The sequence below is a fragment of the Mus musculus genome, chromosome 6 (assembly GCF_000001635.26).
Source record: "Mus musculus strain C57BL/6J chromosome 6, GRCm38.p6 C57BL/6J".
Classification (NCBI taxonomy): domain Eukaryota; kingdom Metazoa; phylum Chordata; class Mammalia; order Rodentia; family Muridae; genus Mus; species Mus musculus.
Window position 1 is genome coordinate 57,050,019 of NC_000072.6, and position 23,110 is coordinate 57,073,128.

Genomic DNA, 23,110 nt, shown 5'->3' on the forward strand with positions numbered 1-23,110 from the left:
AGATATTACGTTTGATGAGTATGAATTGCTCCTCCTTGTGTTTTTTGATAACTTTTGGTTGGAAGTCAATTTTATTCGATATTAGAATGGCTACTCCAGCTTGTTTCTTTGGACCATTTGCTTGGAAAATTGTTTTCCAGCCTTTCACACTGAGGTAGTGTCTGTCCTTTTCCCAGAGGTGGGTTTCTTGTAAGCAGCAAAATGTTGGATCCGGTTTGTGTAGCCGGTATATTAGTCTATGACTTTTATTGGGGAATTGAGTCCACTTGTGTTAAGAGAAATTAAAGAAAAGTAATTCTTGCTTCCTGTTATTTTTGTTTTTGAAGTTGTGATTCTGTTCTTGAGGTTGTCATCTTTTAGGTTTGTTGAAGGGTTACTTTCTTGCTTTTTCTGTCCTTAAACTCTAAAAAGTCTTTAATTTCTTTCTTTATTCCTTCCTTGACCAAGGTATCATTGAGAAGAGTGTTGTTCAGTTTCCACGTGAATGTTGGCTTTCCATTATTTATGTTGTTATTGAAGATCAGCCTTAGGCCATGGTGGTCTGATAGGATACATGGGACAATTTCAATACTTTTGTATCTGTTGAGGCCTGTTTTGTGGCCAATTATATGGTCAATTTTGGAGAAGGTCCCGTGAGGTGCTGAGAAGAAGGTATATCCTTTTGTTTTAGGATAAAATGTTCTGTAGATATCTGTCAGATCCATTTGTTTCATCACTTCTGTTAGTTTCACTGTGTCCCTGTTTAGTTTCTGTTTCCACGATCTGTCCATTGATGAAAGTGGTGTGTTGAAGTCTCCCACTATTATTGTGTGAGGTGCAATGTGTGCTTTGAGCTTTACTAAAGTGTCTTTAATGAATGTGGCTGCCCTTGCATTTGGAGCGTAGATATTCAGAATTGGGAGTTCCTCTGGAGGATTTTACCTTTGATGAGTATGAAGTGTCCCTCCTTGTCTTTTTTGATAACTTTGGGTTGGAAGTCGATTTTATTAGATATTAGAATGGCTACTCCAGCTTGATTCTTCAGACCATTTGCTTGGAAAATTGTTTTCCAGCCTTTCACTCTGACGTAGTGTCTGTCTTTTTCCCTGAGATGGGTTTCCTGTAAGCAGCAGAATGTTGGGTCCTGTTTGTGTAGCCAGTCTGTTAGTCTATGTCTTTTTATTGGGGAATTGAGCTCATTGATATTAAGAGATATTAAGGGAAAGTAATTGTTGCTTCCTTTTATTTTTGTTGTTAGAGTTGGCATTCTGTTCTTGTGGCTGTCTTCTTTTTGGTTTGTTTAGGGATTACTTTCTTGCTTGTTCTAGGGCGTGATTTCCGTCCTTGTATTGCTTCTTTTCTGTTATTATCCTTTGAAGGGCTGGATTCTTGGAAAGATATTGTGTGAATTTGGTTTTGACATGGAATACTTTGGTTTCTCCATCTATGGTAATTGAGAGTTTGGCCGGGTATAGTAGCCTGGGCTGGAATTTATGTTCTCTTAGTGTATGTATAACATCTGTCCAGGCTCTTCTGGCTTTCATAGTCTCTGGTGAAAAGTCTGGTATAATTCTGATAGATCTGCCTTTATATGTTACTTGACCTTTCTCCCTTACTGCTTTTAATATTCTCTCTTTATTTAGTGCATTTGTTCTTCTGATTATTATGTGTCGGGAGGAATTTCTTTTCTGGTCCAGTCTATTTGGAGTTCTGTAGGCTTCTTGTATGTTCATGGGCATGTCATTCTTTAGGTTATGAAAGTTTTCTTCTATAATTTTGTTGAATATATTTGCTGGCCCTTTAAGTTGAAAATCTTCATTCTCATCAACTCCTATTATCCGTAGGTTTGGTCTTCTCATTGTGTCCTGGATTTCCTGGATGTTTTGAGTTAGGATCTTTTTGCATTTTGTATTATCTTTGATTGTTGTGCTGATGTTCTCTATGGAATCTTCTGCACCTGAGATTCTCTCTTCCATCTCTTGTATTCTGTTGCTGATGCTCGCACCTATGGTTCCAGATTTCTTTCCTAGGGTTTCTATCTCCAGCGTTGCCTCACTTTGGGTTTTCTTTATTGTGTTTACTTCCCTTTTTAGGTCTAGTATGGTTTTGTTCATTTCCATCACCTGTTTGGATGTGTTTTCCTTTTTTTCTATAAGGACTTCTACCTGTTTGGTTGTGTTTTCCTGCTTTTCTTTAAGGACTTGTAACTCTTTAGCAGTGTTCTCCTGTATTTCTTTAAGTGAGTTATTAAAGTTCTTCTTGATGTCCTCTACCATCATCATGAGATATGCTTTTAAATCCGGGTCTAGCTTTTCGGTTGTGTTGGGGTGCCCAGGACTAGGTGGCGTGGGAGTGTTGCGTTCTGATGATGATGAGTGGTCTTGATTTCTGTTAGTAGGATTCTTACGTTTGTCTTTCGCCATCTGGTATTCTCTGGAGCTGTGCAGGATACACTCGGCGGGGTCCTGGAACTAAGATGTCTGTGCAGGGTACACTCGGCAGGGTCCTGGAACTAAGATGTCTGCTGCCAATGCTCAGGCAAAGCATTCCCGAGCGGGGCAGGTCCCTATCCTCTGGCCAGGAAAATGGTCACCTGCCTGTACAGGATATACTCGGCGGGATCCCGGAACCAAGATGTCTGCTTCTGATGCTCAGGCAAAATGCTCCTACGCCAGGCAGATCCCTATCCTCTGGCCAGGAAAATGGCCAGCTGTCTGTGCAGGATACACTCGATGGTGTCCTGGAACCGAGATGTCTGCTGCTGATGCTCAGGCAAAATGCTCCTACGCCAGGCAGATCCCTATCCTCTGGCCAGGAAAATGGCCAGCTGTCTGTGCAGGATACACTTGATGGTGTCCTGGAACCGAGATGTCTGCTGCTGATGCTCAGGCAAAGAGCTCCCGCGCCGGGCAGATCCCAATCCTCAGAATTCTTACGATTTCGTGGCTGGTGTTGTGGGTATCTGGCGGTAGTCAGCCGACTGTGCACCCTAGCTACCCGGTGCTGCTCGGACCGTAAGGGGCTTGTGCCCCTACTCAGACCGGGTTTTTGCTTCCCTGACTAATGCAGTCTCAAGTCCCGCGTGATTGGATTGGAGCAGATGCTGTGTTCCACTCACCAGAAGTCTTAAGATCGCTTGGCAGGTTTTGTGGGTAGCTGGAGGTAGTCAGCTGACTGTGCGCCCTAGCTACCTGATGCTGCTCGGACCGAAAGGGGCTCGCTTTTTCTGTCCTTGTGTTGCTGTTTTCCCTTTATTATTTTTTGAAGGGCTGGATTCATGGAAAGATATTGTGTGAATTTGGTTTTATCTTGGAATACTTTGCTTCCTCCAACTATAGTAATTGAGAGTTTTGCTTGGTATAGTAGTCTGGGCTGGCATTTGTGTTTTCTTAGTGTCTGCATAACATCTGCCCCAGATCTTCTGGCTTTTATAGTCTCTGGTGAGAAGTCTCGTGTAATTCTAATAGTTCTGCTTTTATATGTTACTTGACCCTTTTCCCTTACTGCTTTTAATATTCTTTCTTTATTTAGTGTATTTATTGCTCTGATCATTATGTGCCAGGAGAAATTTCTTTTCTGGTCCATTCTATTTGAGTTCTGTAGGCTTCTTGTATGTTCATGGGCATCTCTTTCTTTAGGTTTGGGAAGTTTTCTTCTATAATTTTGTTGAAGATATTTGCTGACCCTTTAAGTTGAAAATCTTTATTCTCATCTACTATTATCTGTATGTTTGGTCTTATTTATATTTTGTATCTTCTTTGATTGTTGTGCCCATGTTCTCTATGGAATCTTCTTCACCTGAGATTCTCTCTTCCTTCACTTGTATTCTGTTGCTGATGCTCACATCTATGGTTCCCAATTTCTTGATTTGTCTCACTTTGGGTTTTCTTTATTGTTTCTACTTCCTTTTTTAGGTCTTGGATGGTTTTGTTCAATTCCATCACCTGTTTGTGTTTTCCTGTAATTCTTTAAGGGATATTTGTGTTTCCACTTTAAGGACTTCTACCTGTTTAGCAGTGTTCTCTTGTATTTCTTTAAGTGAGTTATTAACACTCTCCTTAAATTCTTCTACCACCATCATGAGATAGATTTTAAATAAATCTTTCTTTTCGGGTGCGTTGGGGTATCCAGGTGGCTGAGGTGGGAGTGCTGGTTTCTGATGATGGTGGGCAGTCTTGGTTTCTGTTAGTAAGATTCAAGTCTGGGTGTGGTGGCATGCACCTTTAACCCCAGTACTTTGGAGGCAGAGGCATGCTAATTTCTGAGTTCGAGGCCAGCCTGGTCTACAGAGTGAGTCCCAGTATAGCCAGGGCTTTGAAACCGTGTTTCAAATCCCCCTACCACCAACACCAAAAAAAAAAAAAAAAAGATTCTTATGTTTGCCTTTTGTCATCTGGTAATCTCTGGTGTTAGTTGTTATAGTTGTCTCTGGCTGGAGCTTGTTCCTCCTGTGATTCTGTTAGCCTCTGTCAGTAGTTCTGGGAATCCAGCTCTCTCCCGAGTCTCAGAAGTCAGAGTACTCTCTGCAGGCAAGGTTCACTGAGGTCTGGTGTTCAGACCTGCCTCCTGGCTGAAGATGAAGGCCCGAAACAGGGCCTGTACCAGAATATGTGTCGCCTTTGCAACTGCACTCTCATCTGCGCAGACTGGTCTCTTAGTGACCAGGTACACAGATGGCTCCCTCACCTGCTCCGTCAGTCAGAGCCCTCCCAGGCGGCCACCTCTACTCTGGCTGTGAAGGTGCCCAGATATCTGGATCCCAAAAGTGGGCCTGTCCCAGAAGCTGTGTCGCTCCTGCAGTCTACACTCTCACCTGTGCAGACTGGTATCTGAGGGACCGGGACACAGGATGGCTCCCTCACCTGCTCTGGCAGTCAGATACATTTGTAATTCAGGACCTCTTTCCTAGGTTTTCCATTTCAAGGGGTATCCTCATTTGTGTTTTCTTTACTGTCTCCACTTTCCCTTTTAGGTTTTGGATTGCTGTGTTCAATTCCTTCACCTGTTTAATTGTGTTTTCCTGTATTTCTTGAAGGGATTTGTTTCCTCTTTAAAGGCTTCTACCTGTTTACTCATGTTTTCTTTCAGTGAATTATTAATAGCCTCCTTAATGGACACTAATATCTTCATGAGATAGAATTTTAGGTCAACTTTCTGATTTTCATGTGCGCTGGTATATCCAGGGCTTGCTGTGGTGGGATAACTGGGTTCTGATGATGGCAAAGAATATTGGCTTCTGTTGCTTATGGTCTTGTGCTTGCCTCTTGCCATCTGGTTATCTTTGGTGTTTACTGGTCTGGGTTTCTCTGTATGGTGCTTGCCTCTTGTGTCCCAGGGTTGCTGCATGTCTCCTGGTAGACCTGTGGCCTGGCTGTAGGAGACCTCCTGTGAGGCCTACAGACTGTGAGGCTTTCAGAGGGGCATGTATGCTGGTGATCTGTTGCCCTGGCTGCAGTGGCTCTTCTGGGAGGTCTTCAGGCTGTGGGGTCAGTTGTCCTACATGCAATGGTCCTCCTGAAAGGCCTTCCAACAGTGATGTCTTCAAAGGAGCAGATAATCTGCTGATCTGCCCCAGCAGATGATATTGGCTGGAAGGGGACTGTAATGGGGGGGGGGTTGGAGGGTAATGGTTCCTGAGTCCATTCAGCTGCTTAGGATTCCCAGCAGCTGTGGCTGTTAGGGAAGGTCCCTTATTACTTCCCTTCAAGCAGTGGTCCTCCTGGGAGGCTTTCTGACTGGGGTATGTTCAGAGGAGTAGAAAAGCTTGTGATCTGCCCCTGCAGAAGCCATACTATTCTTTTTACATCATATTCAATTTCTTTCTTCAAATGTCGTAAAGTTTTTCTTATACAAGTCTTTTACTTGCTTGGTTAGAATTACCCAGAAGTAGTTTATATTTTTTTATGGTTTTCTGACAGATCTGGTTTCCTTTGTTTATTTCTCACTCTATTTGTCATTTATATATAAGAGGGTTACAAATTTTGTGCATTAGTTTTGTATCATGTTACTTTGCCAAAAGTGTTGGAGACCATACCGTGAGAAAGCAAGCTTTTCACAGTATCCCATCCTGACAAGCCCAATGGCCTTCTGCTGAGGAGCTGTTCGTCATTCCCTTCTCCCTGTTCCCTTCCTGGCACCTGAGGCTGTATAAGCTGAATTATAGTACCCTCTTCCCTATCTCTTACTGACTCCCATGACTTCCAAGGACATGAGTTACATGCTGAGCCCGGCCTGACAACCAAGGCTATTAAGGAGGATCCGAATTCTGGAGATAAGATGCAGAGTGCCCGCCGCCTGGAGCCTGACTTCGGCCCTCGTGTCCCCTGATGCCCACTTCTTTGTTCTTTGTTAATTCCCCCTCAACCCCTCCCTATTCCCCCTCGATGTATGCTTTAAAACCCGGTGTTTCAGCCTAATAAATGGAGACCTTGACAGGAATTCCCTCCTTGGACTCTGCTTCTCCTTTCTCTCCCTCCCATTTTCTCCCAGGTTTACGGTCTCCCTCACACCCACGAATAACTGAGTCCTGCTGGATGGGACACAAAAGTATTTATTACTTGTAGGAGTTTCCTGGTGGAAGGTTTAGGATCACTTATGTCACTCTATCATATCACTCCTAATTACAGATATTTTAATTTTTTCCCTCATGTGTATTTCCTTGATATCTTTCTGTTTTATAGTGTTCTAGTTAAGACTTCAAGTACAATATTCACCAGGTATGGAAGCAGTGGATATCCTTGTATTGTTCTTGACTTTAGTAGAAATCTCTCTCTCTCTCTCTCTCCATTTACATTGATATTTGTTATGAGCCTATTTTAAAATATCTTTATCATGTGAGTTATATCTCTTGTATCCTTAATAGTTCTAGGATGTTTCTTATAAAGGGGTTATGGATTTTGTCAAAGGATTTTTTTTCGACTATTGAAGTGATCGTGTTTCTTTAATCAAACTGCATTTTTTTTTGTCTTTCAGTCTATATACTTGGTGGATTACACTTATTGCTGTGTGTATGATGGCATCCATACATCTCTGCCATGAAACGTACTTGATCATGGTGAATGATCTTTTTGATGTGTTTTGATTGTGTTTCCAAAAAAAATGAGGATAGTGAAAACAATCCTGTACAAAGAACTTCTTGAGGTATCACCATTCCTGATTTCATGCCAGATTACAGGCCATAGTAATAAAAACTGCATGGTATTGGTACAGAAACAGAAAGGTGGATCAATGGAATCATATCAAAGACTGAGAAATAAACTCACACAGATATGGAAAATTGATTTTTGACAAAGAGGCCTAAACTATAAAATAGAAAAGAGGAGGGATCTTTAACAAATGATACTGGTCTTACTGTAAGTCTGCATGTAGAAGAATCCAAATCAATATCTATCACCCTGCACAAAACCCAAGTCCAAGTGAATCAAAGATCTCAATGCAAATAAGATACACTAAGTCTACTAGAAGAGAAAGTGGGGAGTAGCCTTGAACACAATGGCACAGGAGACATCTTCCTGAACAGAGCACTAATACCTTAGGCACTAAGATCAACAATTAATAAATTGGGACCTCAAGAAACTGAAAGGCTTTTGTAAGGCAAAAATGTCATCAACAGGGCAAAATGGCAGCCTACAGACTGGGAAAAGGTTTTCACCAGCCCAATATCTGACAGAGGGCTAATATCCAAAATTGATAAAGAACTCAAGGAGTTATAGCAATCCAGAAAATGTAAGGTTTCCTCAGAACAGCAATGGCTTGTGCTGTAAGATCGAGAATTGACAAATGGGACCTAATGAAACTCCAAAGTTTCTGCAAGGCAAAAGACACCGTCAATAAGACAAAAAGACCACCAACAGATTGGGAAAGGATCTTTACCTATCCTAAATCAGATAGGGGACTAATATCCAACATATATAAAGAACTCAAGAAGGTGGACTTCAGAAAATCAAATAACCCCATTAAAAAATGGGGCTCAGAACTGAACAAAGAATTCTCACCTGAGGAATACCGAATGGCAGAGAAGCACCTGAAAAAATGTTCAACATCCTTAATCATCAGGGAAATGCAAATCAAAACAACCCTGAGATTCCACCTCACACCAGTCAGAATGGCTAAGATCAAAAATTCAGGTGACAGCAGATGCTGGCGTGGATGTGGAGAAAGAGGCACACTCCTCCATTGTTGGTGGGATTGCAGGCTTGTACAACCACTCTGGAAATCAGTGTGGCGGTTCCTCAGGAAACTGGACATAGTACTACCGGAGGATCCAGCAATACCTCTCCTGGGCATATATCCAGAAGATGCCCCAACTGGTAAGAAGGACACATGCTCCACTATGTTCATAGCAGCCTTATTTATAATAGCCAGAAGCTGGAAAGAACCCAGATGCCCCTCAACAGAGGAATGGATACAGAAAATGTGGTACATCTACACAATGGAGTACTACTCAGCTATTAAAAAGAATGAATTTATGAAATTCCTAGCCAAATGGATGGACCTGGAGGGCATCATCCTGAGTGAGGTAACACATTCACAAAGGAACTCACACAATATGTACTCACTGATAAGTGGATATTAGCCCAAAACCTAGGATATCCAAGATATAGGATACAATTTCCTAAACACATGAAACTCAAGAAAAATGAAGACTGAAGTGTGGACACTATGCCCCTCCTTAGAAGTGGGAACAAAACACCCTTGGAAGGAGGTACAGAGACAAAGTTTGGAGCTGAGATAAAAAGATGGACCATGTAGAGACTGCCATATCCGGGGATCCATCCCATAATCAGCTTCCAAATGCTGACACCATTGCATACACTAGCAAGATTATGCTGAAAGGACCCTGATATAGCTGTCTCTTGTCAGAGTATGCCTGGGCCTAGCAAACATAGAAGTGGATGCTCACAGTCGGCTATTGGATGGATCACATGGCCCCCAATGAAGGAGCTAGAGAAAGTACCCAAGAATCTAAAGGGATCTGCAACCCTATAGGTGGAACAACATTATGAACTAACCAGTACCCCGGAGCTCTTGACTCTAGCTGCATATGTATCAAAAGATGGCCTAGGCGGCCATCACTGGAAAGAGAGGCCCACTGGACACGCAAACTTTATATGCCCCAGTACAGGGGAACGCCAGGGCCAAAAAAGGGGAGTGGGTGGGTAGGGGAGTGGGGGTGGGTGGCTATGGGGGACTTTTGGTATAGCATTGGAAATGTAAATGAGCTAAATACCTAATAAAAAATGGAAAAAAAAAGAAAATGTAAGTTTTCCTATGTGTACGCTTTTCCCCACCGTCACTCCCAACTGCTTTATTTCTTTATCTAACTAGCTGGAACTCCATTCTCTTCTTACTGCTCCTTTGATTCTAATGGCAGTCTCCAGATATTATTTTAGACTTAATTCACTCTCATGCTCCTTGCCTGATACCCTACCCTGGTGCTTCCAGCTGTTTATCCAAGTGGATAAACTACCCAGTCATAGTTTTATACTTCTTGGGAAAATATTATCTCTGATTTCTTCCCATTCTGATTATCTCCAGCACTAAGCCAGCATCGAATAAGCAGCTTTGCCATGCACCAGCCCTAGACCTGCAGAGCTGAGTCCCTTGGACCTGCATGGTAGCAGAGGCTGCTTCTGGTGACAGGGAGAGATCTCCTCACATGCACAAAATGCCTTGTCTGCCAGACAAAAAGTGTCTATTTGTCTTTATATGTTTATTTGCTCATGCTGATACATAAACATGCTTCTGCAGTTTCATTCAAAGGTATAACTAACTCATGAATTTCCTCCACAGGAAGAGCTATTGCTTCAGCCCCATCTTAGCTAAGTGTGCTAACATGGCTTTCCATAGCTTTAGTGGCATCTTGGTTGAAGGCAGTCTCCTGATTTTACCCTATTTGTTATGGGGAATTCCTATTTAACTGCCTTCTTACTTTAGAACAATTTGACTTAAGGTCTCCAAAGATACTTTTAAATTAAGGTAAAGTTTTCATATAGCTTCTATCCTGCCTTGATAAGTAGTAATTTAACTTAATGCTACTTTAAAGATTTACATCAGTAAAAATTTAAAGATCACTGCCTTAAAATATGTTTAGCCTTGTTTTTGATACTGTCATTACAGTCATTAAGTTATAATGTAACCTCCTTTTTGGGCAGATAAAATCTAGAACAAATAATTAAAAACAGACACAGATTGTTTAACTCAGATATGCTTAATATATACTAGCTCTCAATCTCATCAGAAATCTGTTAAGTATAATGTTAAATGTTTAAGCTTATTACGACAGAGTCTCCAAAATCATAAGAGTGACCCTCCCCCCAGGTATTTAAGAAGATATGGGCACAGCAACAATGGACTCTGCTTGGATTTTGGTATAATAACCACTGAGGAAGACTGATCCATTGCATTGTCTGTTGCCAGGGCTTGGCTTTAACTGCAGACAAACAGAGGACATCCAGAGAATTAAATGTCTCCTATTGCCATAAATAAGGTGAGTCATTTCTTCCATGTTCCTCCTCCACAGGAAAATGTCTCTTGTCTTCTGGGCCTGATGGTCAGACTACCTCTGACCTGGTTGCAATGGAGAACACAGGGACCTGCAAAAACTGTTTAGGTAGTGGACTATAGACTAAGCTCTGTCGTTTTCATTAATATGTGACATCTAGATTATAATTTCTTCTTTCTTGATTTCTTATTACATTGACAGTTAAGCTAACTACAGCTTGACAGAAAACAGACATCTAGCTCTTTATGCCAAAGTAATTTAGTACCCCACTGCATTAGTTCACTACTCAATTTTTTCAGTTGTTAAGACTACCAGATCTCTAATCAAAATGACAGAGAGGTTTGCCTTGTTCACAGCTTTCTTGATAAAGGATCTACAATTTCAGATGTAAACTGATACTTCCTTATTTAAACTCAGTTTGCAGTGACTAAATGTTTCATATTCCCCCTTGTTATGTCATTAAGACTTCCAAGGTTTAAAATCCTAACATTAACCAATAGAGTACTGATAAATTAGCCAAACTCAATAAAACATTCTACTGTATGGTCTCCTTTTATAATCACAAGTTCAAAATTTTTGAGTTTCCTTTGATTATCATTTAAATGTGAATTTTAAAATGTTTCTCATTATGCTAAATTTATTTATATTCAGTCTTCTAGACAGAAAGAATAAGCCTTTGCTCCTTTTGCCCCATGAAAAGTTTTTGTCTTTCCTAAGCTCACTTTAAAGTCTGTTCATACTGTTAAGAAACTTATCTCTTTTGTAAACTTATAAGTTCCAGGAAATGCACTGAGATCTACTTCTCATGGACCAGACTCCATCTGGATAAGTGCATCTGTTAATCAATAGCCAAATTTCCTACTTGCAGCTGATATCAGGGGTCATGATTCCTCTCTTGTCCCTGGTTTTGGGACTCCCCTCATCTCATCCACCAAAACCTAAGGGCTTCAAATATACACATAAGAAAAGTTTTTCTTCCAAACCATTTAACTTTATTTTCTACCTCAAATATATGCGTTTCAGCATCTTGCCAAGTCCAGGTGTTTACTCAACATCTACATTCAGGACAGCTCCAGAGAAGCAACCTATGGATGTTCCAGTCTACTCTCCCAGAATTAGGCACTTCTACTGGTGCCTGTATCTTCCCACCCAAAGATAATTCCATAGACTGTGTACAGCAAGGAAACAGCCAACTCTCCTAATAATTGACTAACATCCCCATCCCTATTTTCTTTGGTTTTCTACAGAAACATTGCCCCAAAATCAACAGGAAGCAGCTAAAGATCACCATTACCCTCTCCCTGCTTCACCATCACCTCTTTCTAGTTTCTTCTTTCTTCAAGTAAACCAAAATAAAGGAATGTTAGCATTTCTTCTAGCCTCTGTCCAACAGTTATGCAGCAACAGCTAGGCCAACCTTGTTATAAAATGGACTGTTTGGACTTTCTTCTCTCTTTGTTCCCTTTCTCTCTCTGACCCCCTTTATTTTTTCACTGCTTTCTCCCTCACTTCCTCCCTCTTTCCATATGTTCCTAGTCAGCCTCTCCTCTCCTCTCCTCTCCTCCCCTCCCTTCCCCCTCACCCCTCTCCCCTCCCCTCCCCTCCTCTCCTCTCCTCTCTTCTCATCTCCTTTCTTGTCCTCTCCTCTTCTCTCTCCTCTCCTCTTCTCTCTTCTCTTCTCTCTTCTCCTCCCCTCTCCTCCCTTCTCTTTTCTTCTCTTTCTTTCCCTCTACCCTTTCTTTCTCTGTCTCTACTCACTTTTCAATCCTGCTTTGATGCTCCTAAATAAACTCTATTCTACATTAGACCTGTCATGCAGCTGGTACATTTGGGGAGGGATGCCTCAGCATGGGCCCACTTACACACCCCTTCCCACCAGATCACACTGAACTCTGAAAAACATATGCCTGGTTTTTACAAAACATATCATCAGCCATCCTTAATTTGTCAAACTTGAAACCCAGTGTGATGGTTTGTATATCCTTGGACCAGGGAGTGGCACCATCTGAAGGTGTGGCCTTGTTGGAATAGGTATGACCTGGTTGGAATGGGTGTGTCCCTGTGGGTGTGGGTATAAGATCCTCACCCTAGTTGCCTGGAGGTCAGTCTTCCACTAGCAACCTTTGGATGAAGACATAGAACTCTCAGCTCCTCCTGCGCCATGCCTGCCTGGATACTGCCATGCTCCCACTTTGATGATAATGGACTGAACCTCTGAACCTGTAAATGTTGTTTTTTATAAGACTTGCCTTGGTCATGGTGTCTGTTCACAGCAGTAAAACCCTAACTAAGACACCCAGCAAACACCAATCTTTGACATTTCTAATGTTACTTTGTTATGCTTGCAGTCAGGAGCCTAGTATAACTATCCTCTGAGAGGGTTAGCCCAGAAGCTGACTGAAATATGTGCAGATACCCACAGTCAAACATTGAATTTAGGTTGGGGGATCTTATGAAAGAGTTGGTATTATGCATATGCATTCTTGTCATTTCTGTTCCCCAAAAATATAGAGTTCTCTATACTCATCAAATACAACAAGTTGATATTTCCTCATGAATTCTCTTTCTCTTTTCACTTTATATTAAACATTCCCTTGATGGTGAGTTTATTCAAGAAAAGATCCTTGCTGATAGTGATGAGCATATTTTAACTTACTGGAAATCAATACTAGTTGACATATACTATTGTAGCCTTAATAGTGTGTTCTAATTATTATTATTTATTTTCTCTTACATCACTTCCTGACTGCAATTTTCCCTCCCCGGACTCCTCCCAATCCCTTGTCACTAACTCTTCTTTCCTCCAAATACTCCTCTTTTTCCTTTGGAAAAAATAGCAAACCTCCAATGAATATCAACTGAACATGGCATAACATGATACAGGCACAAATCCTCACATTAAGGATGGATGAGGTAACCCAGTAGGAAGGAAAGGATCTCAAGCACAGGCAAAGGAGTCAAAAATACCCCAACCACACTATTAGAAATCCTACAAAATCACCACACTGAACAACTATAGCATATATAAATAGGACATTGTTCAGACCTATACAAGGACCATGTTTGTTGGGTTGGTCTCTGTGAGCTTCTGTGATCCCTGTTTAGCTGGATCTGTGGGTCCTGGTCTCTGGTGCACTTCATTCCTCTGGCTCCTATAATCTTTTCTGTTTCTCTTCTGTGAGTTTCTCCTGACTCTACCTAGTTTTTTGGTTACTGATTTCTTTATGCTCCCATCAATTGCTAGATGATACATCATCTCTGGTGGCAATTGGTTTAGGCACCTATCTGTGAATATAGCAGAATATTAAAAGTCAATTTCATTGACTTTGTTTTTTTGACCAGTTGTGTATGGCTCTATCTTGAGTCTGAGGGCTCCCCTGCCTGTTGTTCAAGGCCATCCAACCAGTGTCAAACTTGGCTTCCCTCTAGTGGCTTTGGTTGGAACAGGCATTGGTTGGCCACTTCAACAAGTTCCTTGTCAGCATAATCCCAAAACATTGTACAGGCTGGAGAGATTGAAGACTGAAGGTTTGTGGGTTTGTTGGTGTCCCAGCCCTACTATTGTGAGCCTTGCCTGACAAAAGAAAATGACCAGCTCCAGTTCTATATCCCACATTACTAATTTTCCCTAGGATTTCTCTTGTATTACATTAGGTTTGGTTTGTGGATTATAAATTTTCCTTAGTCTCACTATATTGTGAAAAACTGTTGTTCCATCATTCATAGGAATAGTATTGGTGAGTATATTGTTTTAGATTGGTTGACATTTTGGACATGAAATGCATTGCTGCAGGCTCTTCTGGGTTTGAAAGTTTACCTTGAGAGATGAGGTGTTCCTAGTCCCCCTTTTCCCTGAAGTCAGGGAAGTTCTCTTTTCATTTTGATGGGTTTTATTGACTTCCTGTTTTTCTCTTACAGATTTCAATTCACTATTTTTTGTTTTGTTTTGTATGCTTAGTGTTTTTTTTTTTTTTAATTTTTATTTAATCTTTTTTACAGTCAAGATTTGTCCCCCTCCTGGTCTACCCTCTGACTGATCCACATCCCATACCTCCTCCCCCAACCAAGTCTCCACAAGAATGTCCCCACCCCCACCCCACCATAACTCTGCAATCCAAGGGGCCTCAACTCTTTTGAAGGTTAGGTGAATCTTCTCTGAGTCCAGACCTGGCAGTCCTCTGCTATATTTGTATGTGTTGGGGGACTCATATCAGTTGTTCTATACTTCTTTGCTGGTGGCCCAGTTTCTGAAAGATCGTGGAGGTCCAGGTTAGTTGAGACTGCTAGTCCTTCTATAGGATGGCCCTCCTCCTCAGCTTCTTCTAGCTTTTCCCTAATCCAATCACAGAGGTCAGCAGCTTCTGTCCATTGGTTGGGCGTAAATATTTGCATCTGACTCTTTCAGCTGTTTGCTGGTTCTTTCAAAGGGCAGCCATGATAGGCCCTTTTTTGTGTGTGTGTGTGAGCATTCAGTAGCCTCAGCAATAGTTTCAGACCTGGGGGCCCCGACTTGAGTTAAAATGGATGTGGTTTAGTGAAGATTTTTTTCCCCAATCTGTAGGTTGTTGATTTATCTTATTGACTATGTCTTTTGTCTTACAGAAGCTTTCCAGTTTCACGAGGTCCCATTTATCAATTCTTGATCTTAGTGATTGGGCCATTGGAGTTCAGGAGATTTCCCCCTGGAAATTTCAATGAGTTCAAATCTCTTTCCATCTTTCTTTTCTGTTAAGTTCAATGTATCTGGATTTACATTGAGGTCCTTGATCCACTTGGACTTGAGTTTTGTGTAGGGTGATAAATATGGATCTACTTTTATTTTTTACATACAGAATGCCAGTTATCCCTGCTCTATTTATTGATCGTGCTTTCTTTTTTTCTAGTGTATATTTTTGCCTTTTTGTCGAAGATCAAGTGTCTGTAAGTGTGTGGTTTTATTTCTGGGTCTTCAATTCTAAACTATTTATTAACCTGTTTGTCTCTGTACCAATATAATGCAGAGTTTTTATCACTATTGCTCTGTAGTATAACTTGAAGTTAAGGATGGTGATTCCCCCAATTTTGCACTTCCAGATGAATTTGAGAATTGCTCTTTCCATTACTTTGAAGAAGTACGTTGGCAGTTTGATGGGGATTGCAGTGAATCTGAAGTTTGCCTTTGGTAGGATGATCATTTTTATTATGTTATTATGTTATTTCTGCTAATCCATTAGCATGGGAGATCTCTCCATTTTCTGAGATGTTCTTCAATTTCTTTCTTGAAGTTATTGTCATATAGGTCTTTCACTTATTTGATTAGAGTTACACCAAGATATGTTATATTATTTGTGACAATTGTAAAGGGTATTGTTTTCCTAATTTCTTTCTTATCCTCTATCATTTGCATAAAGGAAGGCTACTGATTTATTCGCGTTAATTTTATATCCAGCCACTTTGCTGACGTTTTAACTATAAGATGCATGGAAAAGTTTGTTTGTTTGGTTGTTTTTGTTTTTGGTTTTTGGTTTTTCGAGACAGGGCTTCTCTGTATAGCCCTGGCTATCCTGGAACTTACTTTTTTGACCAGGCTGGCATCGAACTCATAACTCCACCTGTCTCTGCCTCTTGAGTGCTGTGATTAAAGGGGTGTGCCACCATGCCCGGCTTAGTTTGTGTATTTTTGTTTGTTTGTTTTTGTGTGTGCATTCTGTGTGCCTCTTAAATTATATGATAGGGTCTTTGGTGCAGTTTTCCTCTACAATCTTATTGAAGTTCTTGTGTTTGCCATAGACCTGAAATTCTTGTCTCTCATCTGTGTCTATAATCTGAAGATTTGATTTATTTCCTGGTCTCCCACATACACAATACTTTCTAGGCCTGCACTGTATTAGGTGAGCTAGCTACATTTCCAGCCCTTCATCTTGATTTCTGATGTTAGTACAATTATATTATTTCTTTTCTGTGTGCTTTGTAAGAAAAATCATTTACCCTAAGTATGTTTGGAGGAGGTGACATTTTCTTAATTCCTGAAAAAGGGATGTTAATTTCTATGGAAGATCTCAAGTATGTAAGACACCATGAAAGCTTTGGATGTGGGTCAGATACCTTGGGAATGTAAATGTTTTCCTGCTTCTTTTAAATGGAATATTATTTTTGTTACTTTTGTTTTGTTCCCAAGAACTGGGATCAGTTAATCTACACAGATCTGGCCTAGAGAGAATATCTTACACACGGGAGACCCAGAGATCATTTGTTCCTACTCCACTCTTCTGAAATTAGGAAAGTTCACTTTTCCATTTGATGATACAACTTTGTAACAACCTCACGGTCATAACTGCCTTCTCCATATGACATGAACACTATGGGTCTAGAGGGAGATAACATGATGACATTTGTTCCTTATAACTACTTCTTAGGACCTCATTCCACATGAATGTTCATCAAAGGCCCAGCTGGGTGAGTGTTTCCTTTTCAGTTCAGTATAATGAGAGCTGTAAGAAGGTGGTAGAATGAAGCTGGATTCTATAATAAATGAGTAGAGAATTATCTGCTTAGAATTTTACTTTTTAAGCTAAATTGTATTATAAGCAAACATAAGACATACTTGTAGACATATAATATCTGTATAACAATTAATAACAGAACATATATTTTACTCATTTTGATCTTTTATTATACATGTGACAGTAGAGGTGGATATTTGGAAGAGGACAGGGTCTAATAGAAGGAGGGAAAAAGAAAAGGCTCATAAGATGAAGATGATTAATATGTATTATATTTTAAATGAAAATATCATGAAACTCATCACTTTTTCCAATAAATCTACACTGATATGTATTTATAATGCAACTCCATACTCAACCTTTTAAGGCGTATATCTGACAGGATTATCATTTATGTGTGCTCTAAGAATTTGCAGATCATGGTTCCACCTAGGTATGGTCAACTGTGTTAGTCTTCCATCTCTGTAACACCTGAGATAACTTAAAGTGTGAAAAACCAAATGCCAGCTATTTATTGCTTTGCAGAAGTAGATTTATATTATTGACACATTTGAATTGTGCTTGTATTTTCTCATTTTACCCCTCTCAAGTTAACTGACTGTATTAATTTATTTTTATGAAACTCAAACAATGAATATACAACAAATATTAACTAATGTGTTTATCAATAATTTTCTAGTGTGCTAAATTTGCATATACTGATGAATTCCTAGGAAAGTTTCAGTTAATGACTTAAAGGCATAAAACTCTCATAGTATCATATGAGTTTTAAATTTTTTACATAGATTTTTTAGTCTACTGCAATGATTTCTTATCAAGAAGATACTTTATAGGCACTTCAAAATATTTATTTACTAAACACTTGTAGAGTTATCCTTACACAAATGTATTTTCCATAGTTTTAGTCATTCTACTAAAATGAATTCCCTTTTCTAATTTCATGTTTTCTAAATTGAATCATGTAGCATTGAAACTAAATAATATTGTGTAAGCTTTTCATTAAAACTCAGATGTATACTTACAATTCTTGAATAGTATAAAGTTATTTAAAGTAAAAATCACTATTTATAATATTCTCATTATAGTATTCTACTCAACTTCTGTGTGTTTTCAGTGATACTTGTGCTAAATTTAATTTCCAAATAAGAATTCATGCATTTGAATTAATTAAGACATATCAGGTAAGAGGTATGAATTCCAACTTTATAAAAAAGTATTAAGTATTCTTGCTGGCATTCTATAGTTTATAAAGATTTCATTGATCTAATTTTGAGGTCAAGTTCTTTCTCTTTCAGGGATTCCTAAAAACTTCGTGTTGTTGACAGTGGACAGTGCATCAACCATCAATTTTCCTGTTACCTGAAAGTCACAAGCTCACTTTATATTCTTTCTGAGCAGTCATACATCTTTTAGGTCATTATGCACTAAATGTGGTAAAGCTTAAAATGAAAATGGTACTTTCCATTTGCTATACTTGTATGCTCCCTATAGTATTTAATCTTCACAAACAGAATACAAAGATCACTATATGTGCATAAAACAAACTCTTCTAAAATCAAATATTGTGAAAATGAAGAGATGAAATGACTGTTCACGGGAGAATGTGAGCTATGTATGAAGATACCTTCCTTCTCCCTCCCCCTTCTCCATCTTAGTTGCATGCTTCTTCAGACACATGGCTGCAGACAGCTTACACTTTCGGTATGGATCAATTTAATAGTGATGGCTTCTCCACTATTGTAAATGTTTATAATATACTTTGGTTTTTACTTTTTACAAGTAAATATTGTATAAAGATGCTGGTTTATAAAATAGAATGTATGACACATTCTATTTTTGATTGTGATAAATATTTACAAAGTAATGAATATAAAGTAAAAAATCATTTTACATTACTATTTTTACTTTATGACCTTATCATATTTTATATTACTTATAATACTTGTGCTTATATTAATAAATTACTGTCTAATTAATAATAAATTATTATATGTATACAGTTTGTAAATTATATTTTTAAAATTATAATTTGGAAACAGTTCTTACAGTTTGCAGACCAAGGAAAATAATACTCTGAGTAAATAGTACTCTGGAGCTTTATTTATTTATTTATTTATTTAATAAAATAAAAGTTTTGGCTACATATATTTTCTGCACAAAACTTGCATGCTTGGTCAGAGAGGACAATGTATTCTCTTGAATTAGAGTCATAGATGGGCATGAAGCACACTATCATTGCTGAATATCAAACCCAGGACTGGAACTTTTATTAACAGAAAATCATGGTGCAGCTACTGTAAATGTATATCTGTAAGAGAATCAGATGTGTGGCTCTGGCAATTGGGATGAACCCATTACAAGAATAAACTGTTTAGGAACAAAAATCATGTAAATATAAAATGCATGATTTAGGGTATCATAGTCATGAAAATCTTGTAGGATGGTTTCAGACACTAACTTCTGCATTATTTTTATACATATATACATGCATGTATGCATGCATCTATATATGTAGAATATACATATGAACTTGAAAATATAATTAGGCACACTTTTTCTCACAAAATCAGGGTCAATGTAGTTATTTTCTATTTTTGTAGCATAAGCTGATTTTAAAGAACTGAATTAAATTAATTCCATTATAAACTGATCCTAGAAACCAAGCCAAATAACTAACATGGGCAGCAAAGGTAAGATTGTTGTTTGAAAGTGTAAAAGTTCTGTGGATGCTGATGACATATGATAATACTTGGGACCTTGTTTTTCACTTCATGGGAAGGCATCTCTTTCAAAATAGAAATTCTAAAAAAGCGTCACTATGCAGCCATTTTCAGCAAGCCCATATATGTCATAACATGTTCTCTCTTGTTGGAGGCTCCTAGGTCCACATTTTTAGATGTGATTATGTAGCATGTATTAACTGTAAAAATCAGGAAAGGAAAATGAAACCCTTTTCAGTCTACATTTGGGCATTGGAGCAATAGATAGCAGAATTGCAGAATACAAGTATCTTATCAGGGAACTAGGAAAGGGGGGTTCTTAGAGCGTGAACATAGATAAATACAGAAAAAAGAGGTATGTATATGGCTGAAAAGCTATGACTAATCATTCTATTAACAGTTTACAATGCCCTCCAAAAAGAAAAGGAAAAATACTATTTGACTTTTAAGCTGGGAGTTAGTGCTTTAAATCTGAAGTCTCACAGATGGTGATGGGATAGGAACTAAACTCAAAATGTCTATGAGCCTTTATAACCATAAGTAATGGATATAGAGTGTGGAAAGTCCACTAGTGCTCTCTGCCTGTACCCATGCCTTTAATTTGTAGTCTGGATTTCACAGAAAAAGGAACATAAACATACATGATTTTAGAAAGATATTTTGCTAGTTAAAATAATGGGATTATCATGAATTAGCACTGATTTTATCAGAATTATGAGTCAAAATACAGATAATTGCAAAATAGAACATAGTAAAGATTATGAAATATGCGATTGACTCAATATTTATGTATATCTTTTGTATTTTCCAAATCAACATGTTTCAGTCAGTTGTACAAATGTGAATAAAATTCTTTGTCCCCAAATACTGTTTTAGATATTAAGTATAAAGTAAGACATTTTAAATTAATAAGATTGGATTTCTCCTCTATAAGACTTACATGCAATACAAGCTAACAAATTGTAAATTCTATAAAATATGTGTGAATAAATTTATTATCTATAATATTCTATATATACAGGAGAAACATGGAAGGCATGCAGAATTGTAGGCTATGATGTACAGTCTGGATCATCAAAAGTAAAGAGATAGGCTAATTAACAAGTAGTATGAAAAATAGAATGATGATATAGACTTATTTTCTAGTGTATCACAGACTTGATGTATACTCTCTTATTTTTTTCAGATATATGAAATAAACTTCCACTATGCTGTTAATATGAATACATTCTCCACTTATGTCTTCATTTAAGAATGTTCTTTATTTCCAAGCTGGACTTGGAGTCCTAGCCAATATGGTTCTTCTTCTTTTCTATATTTTTATAATCCTAGGTCACAGACCTAAGCCCACAGACCTGATCTCCTGTCAACTGACCTTTGTTCACATAATAATGGTCCTCACTGGAGGGGATATTTTGCTTACAGACTTATTTGAGTTATTAAACATTGAGAATGACTTAAAATGTAAGACAATTTTTTATATTAGCAGGGTGATGAGAGGCCTCTCTATCTGCACCACCTGCCTTCTGAGTGTGTTCCAGGCTGTCACTATCAGTCCCAGTACCTCTTTTTTGGCAAAATTTAAACAAAAACTAAAAAAATACATGGTCTGTGTTTTCTTATGCATTTGGTCTTTCAATTTGGCCTTCAGTACTAACCGGATCTTTTATGTTGGTGGTTTTACTAATGTGAGTGAGACCAACCAGATGCAGGTCACTAAATCCTGCTCACTCTTACCCATGAACATTATTATCAGGGGATTGATTTTTACAATATCAACCTCCAGAGATGTGTTTCTTGTAGGAGTCATGCTGACCACAAGTGTATACATGGTCATTACCATGTTTAGGTATCACAGGCAGTGCAAGTATCTTTATAGCATCAGCCACTTGAGAGAGTCCCCTGAGAAAAGGGCCACCCAGACCATCTTGCTGCTGGTGTCTTTCTTTGTTGTCATGTACTGGGTGGACTTCATCATCTCATTCACCTCAGACATGATATGGATGTATGACCCACTCATCCTGACTGTTCAGAAGTTTATGATGAATGCCTATCCCACAATTACCCCTTTGGTACAAATCAGTTCTGATAACAGAATAATAATTATGCTGAAAAACCTGCAGTCAAAGCATCAATAGAGATTTTTTAATAAAGGTTTTTTTTATAATTTATTAATTTATTTTTTAGTTATATCTGTGAATACCACACCAGCATGTATGCATGTGTGCATTCCTGGTGTCCACAGAGGTGAAAAGATAACATAGAATTCCCTGGAACCTGCCCATAGAGCAGTTTATATAGAATCATCCTGAGTAGCCCCACTTATTATTTTTTTCTAAAATGCAGTTTTTTAAAACTTTAATGATTCAAGTAGCAAAGCAAGATTCCCATACTATTTACATAAAATTTGTTACATTACACATACACTTTGTTTTTTCATTTCTTTTGCCAAGTACTGTACATTTCTTCAACTGTACACAATTAGTTGATATTCCTCATGAGTTCTCTTTCTCCCTTTTACTTTTTAAAATGGATATTTCTTTACTGCATAGTTTCCTAAAAGTAGATCCTTGCTGATAGTGACTTTTTAAGTTTTCTCTTGAAAATATTTTAATCTGCACTCATTCATCAAGGATAGTTCAAATATTTTCTCGTAGCTTTAATTCTGTTTCATGGTTATAAATTATCAGGATCCATAAAAACAGTGTGAATTTAAAGTTAGCATTTTTTACCACAGTTACTTAAAGACTCATATAAAAAAGCCATGTGCCCGTTTATTTGTAGTTCATTTCATCTCACTTATTACACTATTATTGGTAAATAAAAATTGATTTTTAAATATACATGGTGTACAATATGTTTGTTGTATATCTGTATCATTCATGTATATGTGTGTGTGCACAGAAGAACGATGTGTGCATGTGTGCACATGGAAGACAGGAGACAACCTTGGCTTTTCATTTTCAGATGCCATTCACCTACTGTCTTGATAGCATCTCTCTCTGGGACAAGGTGATATTCCCAGATCTTCTCCTGTTTCTCCCTCTCTAGCTCTGGCAAGTGGCACATATCCACTGCTGCTCTAGGACCCCATCAGGTACAGATAGTGCATGTTGCAACAGTCTCTGAGTTTCTATGTGTGTCCACTGGGCTGTGTTTAGAAGGCTTTGTTTCCCTGGTGTCCTCCATCCATTTAGGCTTTTCTAGTCTTTCTATTACCTTTCTACTGGGTTTCCTGTACACTGAGGGAAAGATTTTGATTGAGACTTTCCACGTAGGCTGACTATTTTAATGTTTCTCACTGTGAATATTTTATAGTTATGGGTCTTTGTATCTTCTTCTGGAGGAAGCCTCTCTGATGATGGCTGAATGAGACTCAGATCAATGAATTCATCAGAATGTCAGTAGGAGTCATTTTATTTGTT

The 23,110-nt window shown here is 38.6% G+C and overlaps 1 protein-coding gene across 1 annotated transcript; it reads left to right on the forward strand.

Moving 5' to 3' along the window:
* Window positions 1-20,876: 20,876 nt before the first annotated feature.
* Window positions 20,877-21,927, forward strand: Vmn1r9 (vomeronasal 1 receptor 9). The gene has a single exon (NM_134185.2). The coding sequence runs from the start codon at window positions 20,924-20,926 to the stop codon at window positions 21,821-21,823; it is 900 nt and encodes a 299-aa protein (NP_598946.2). The 5' UTR covers window positions 20,877-20,923; the 3' UTR covers window positions 21,824-21,927.
* The last annotated feature ends 1,183 nt before the right edge of the window (window positions 21,928-23,110 follow it).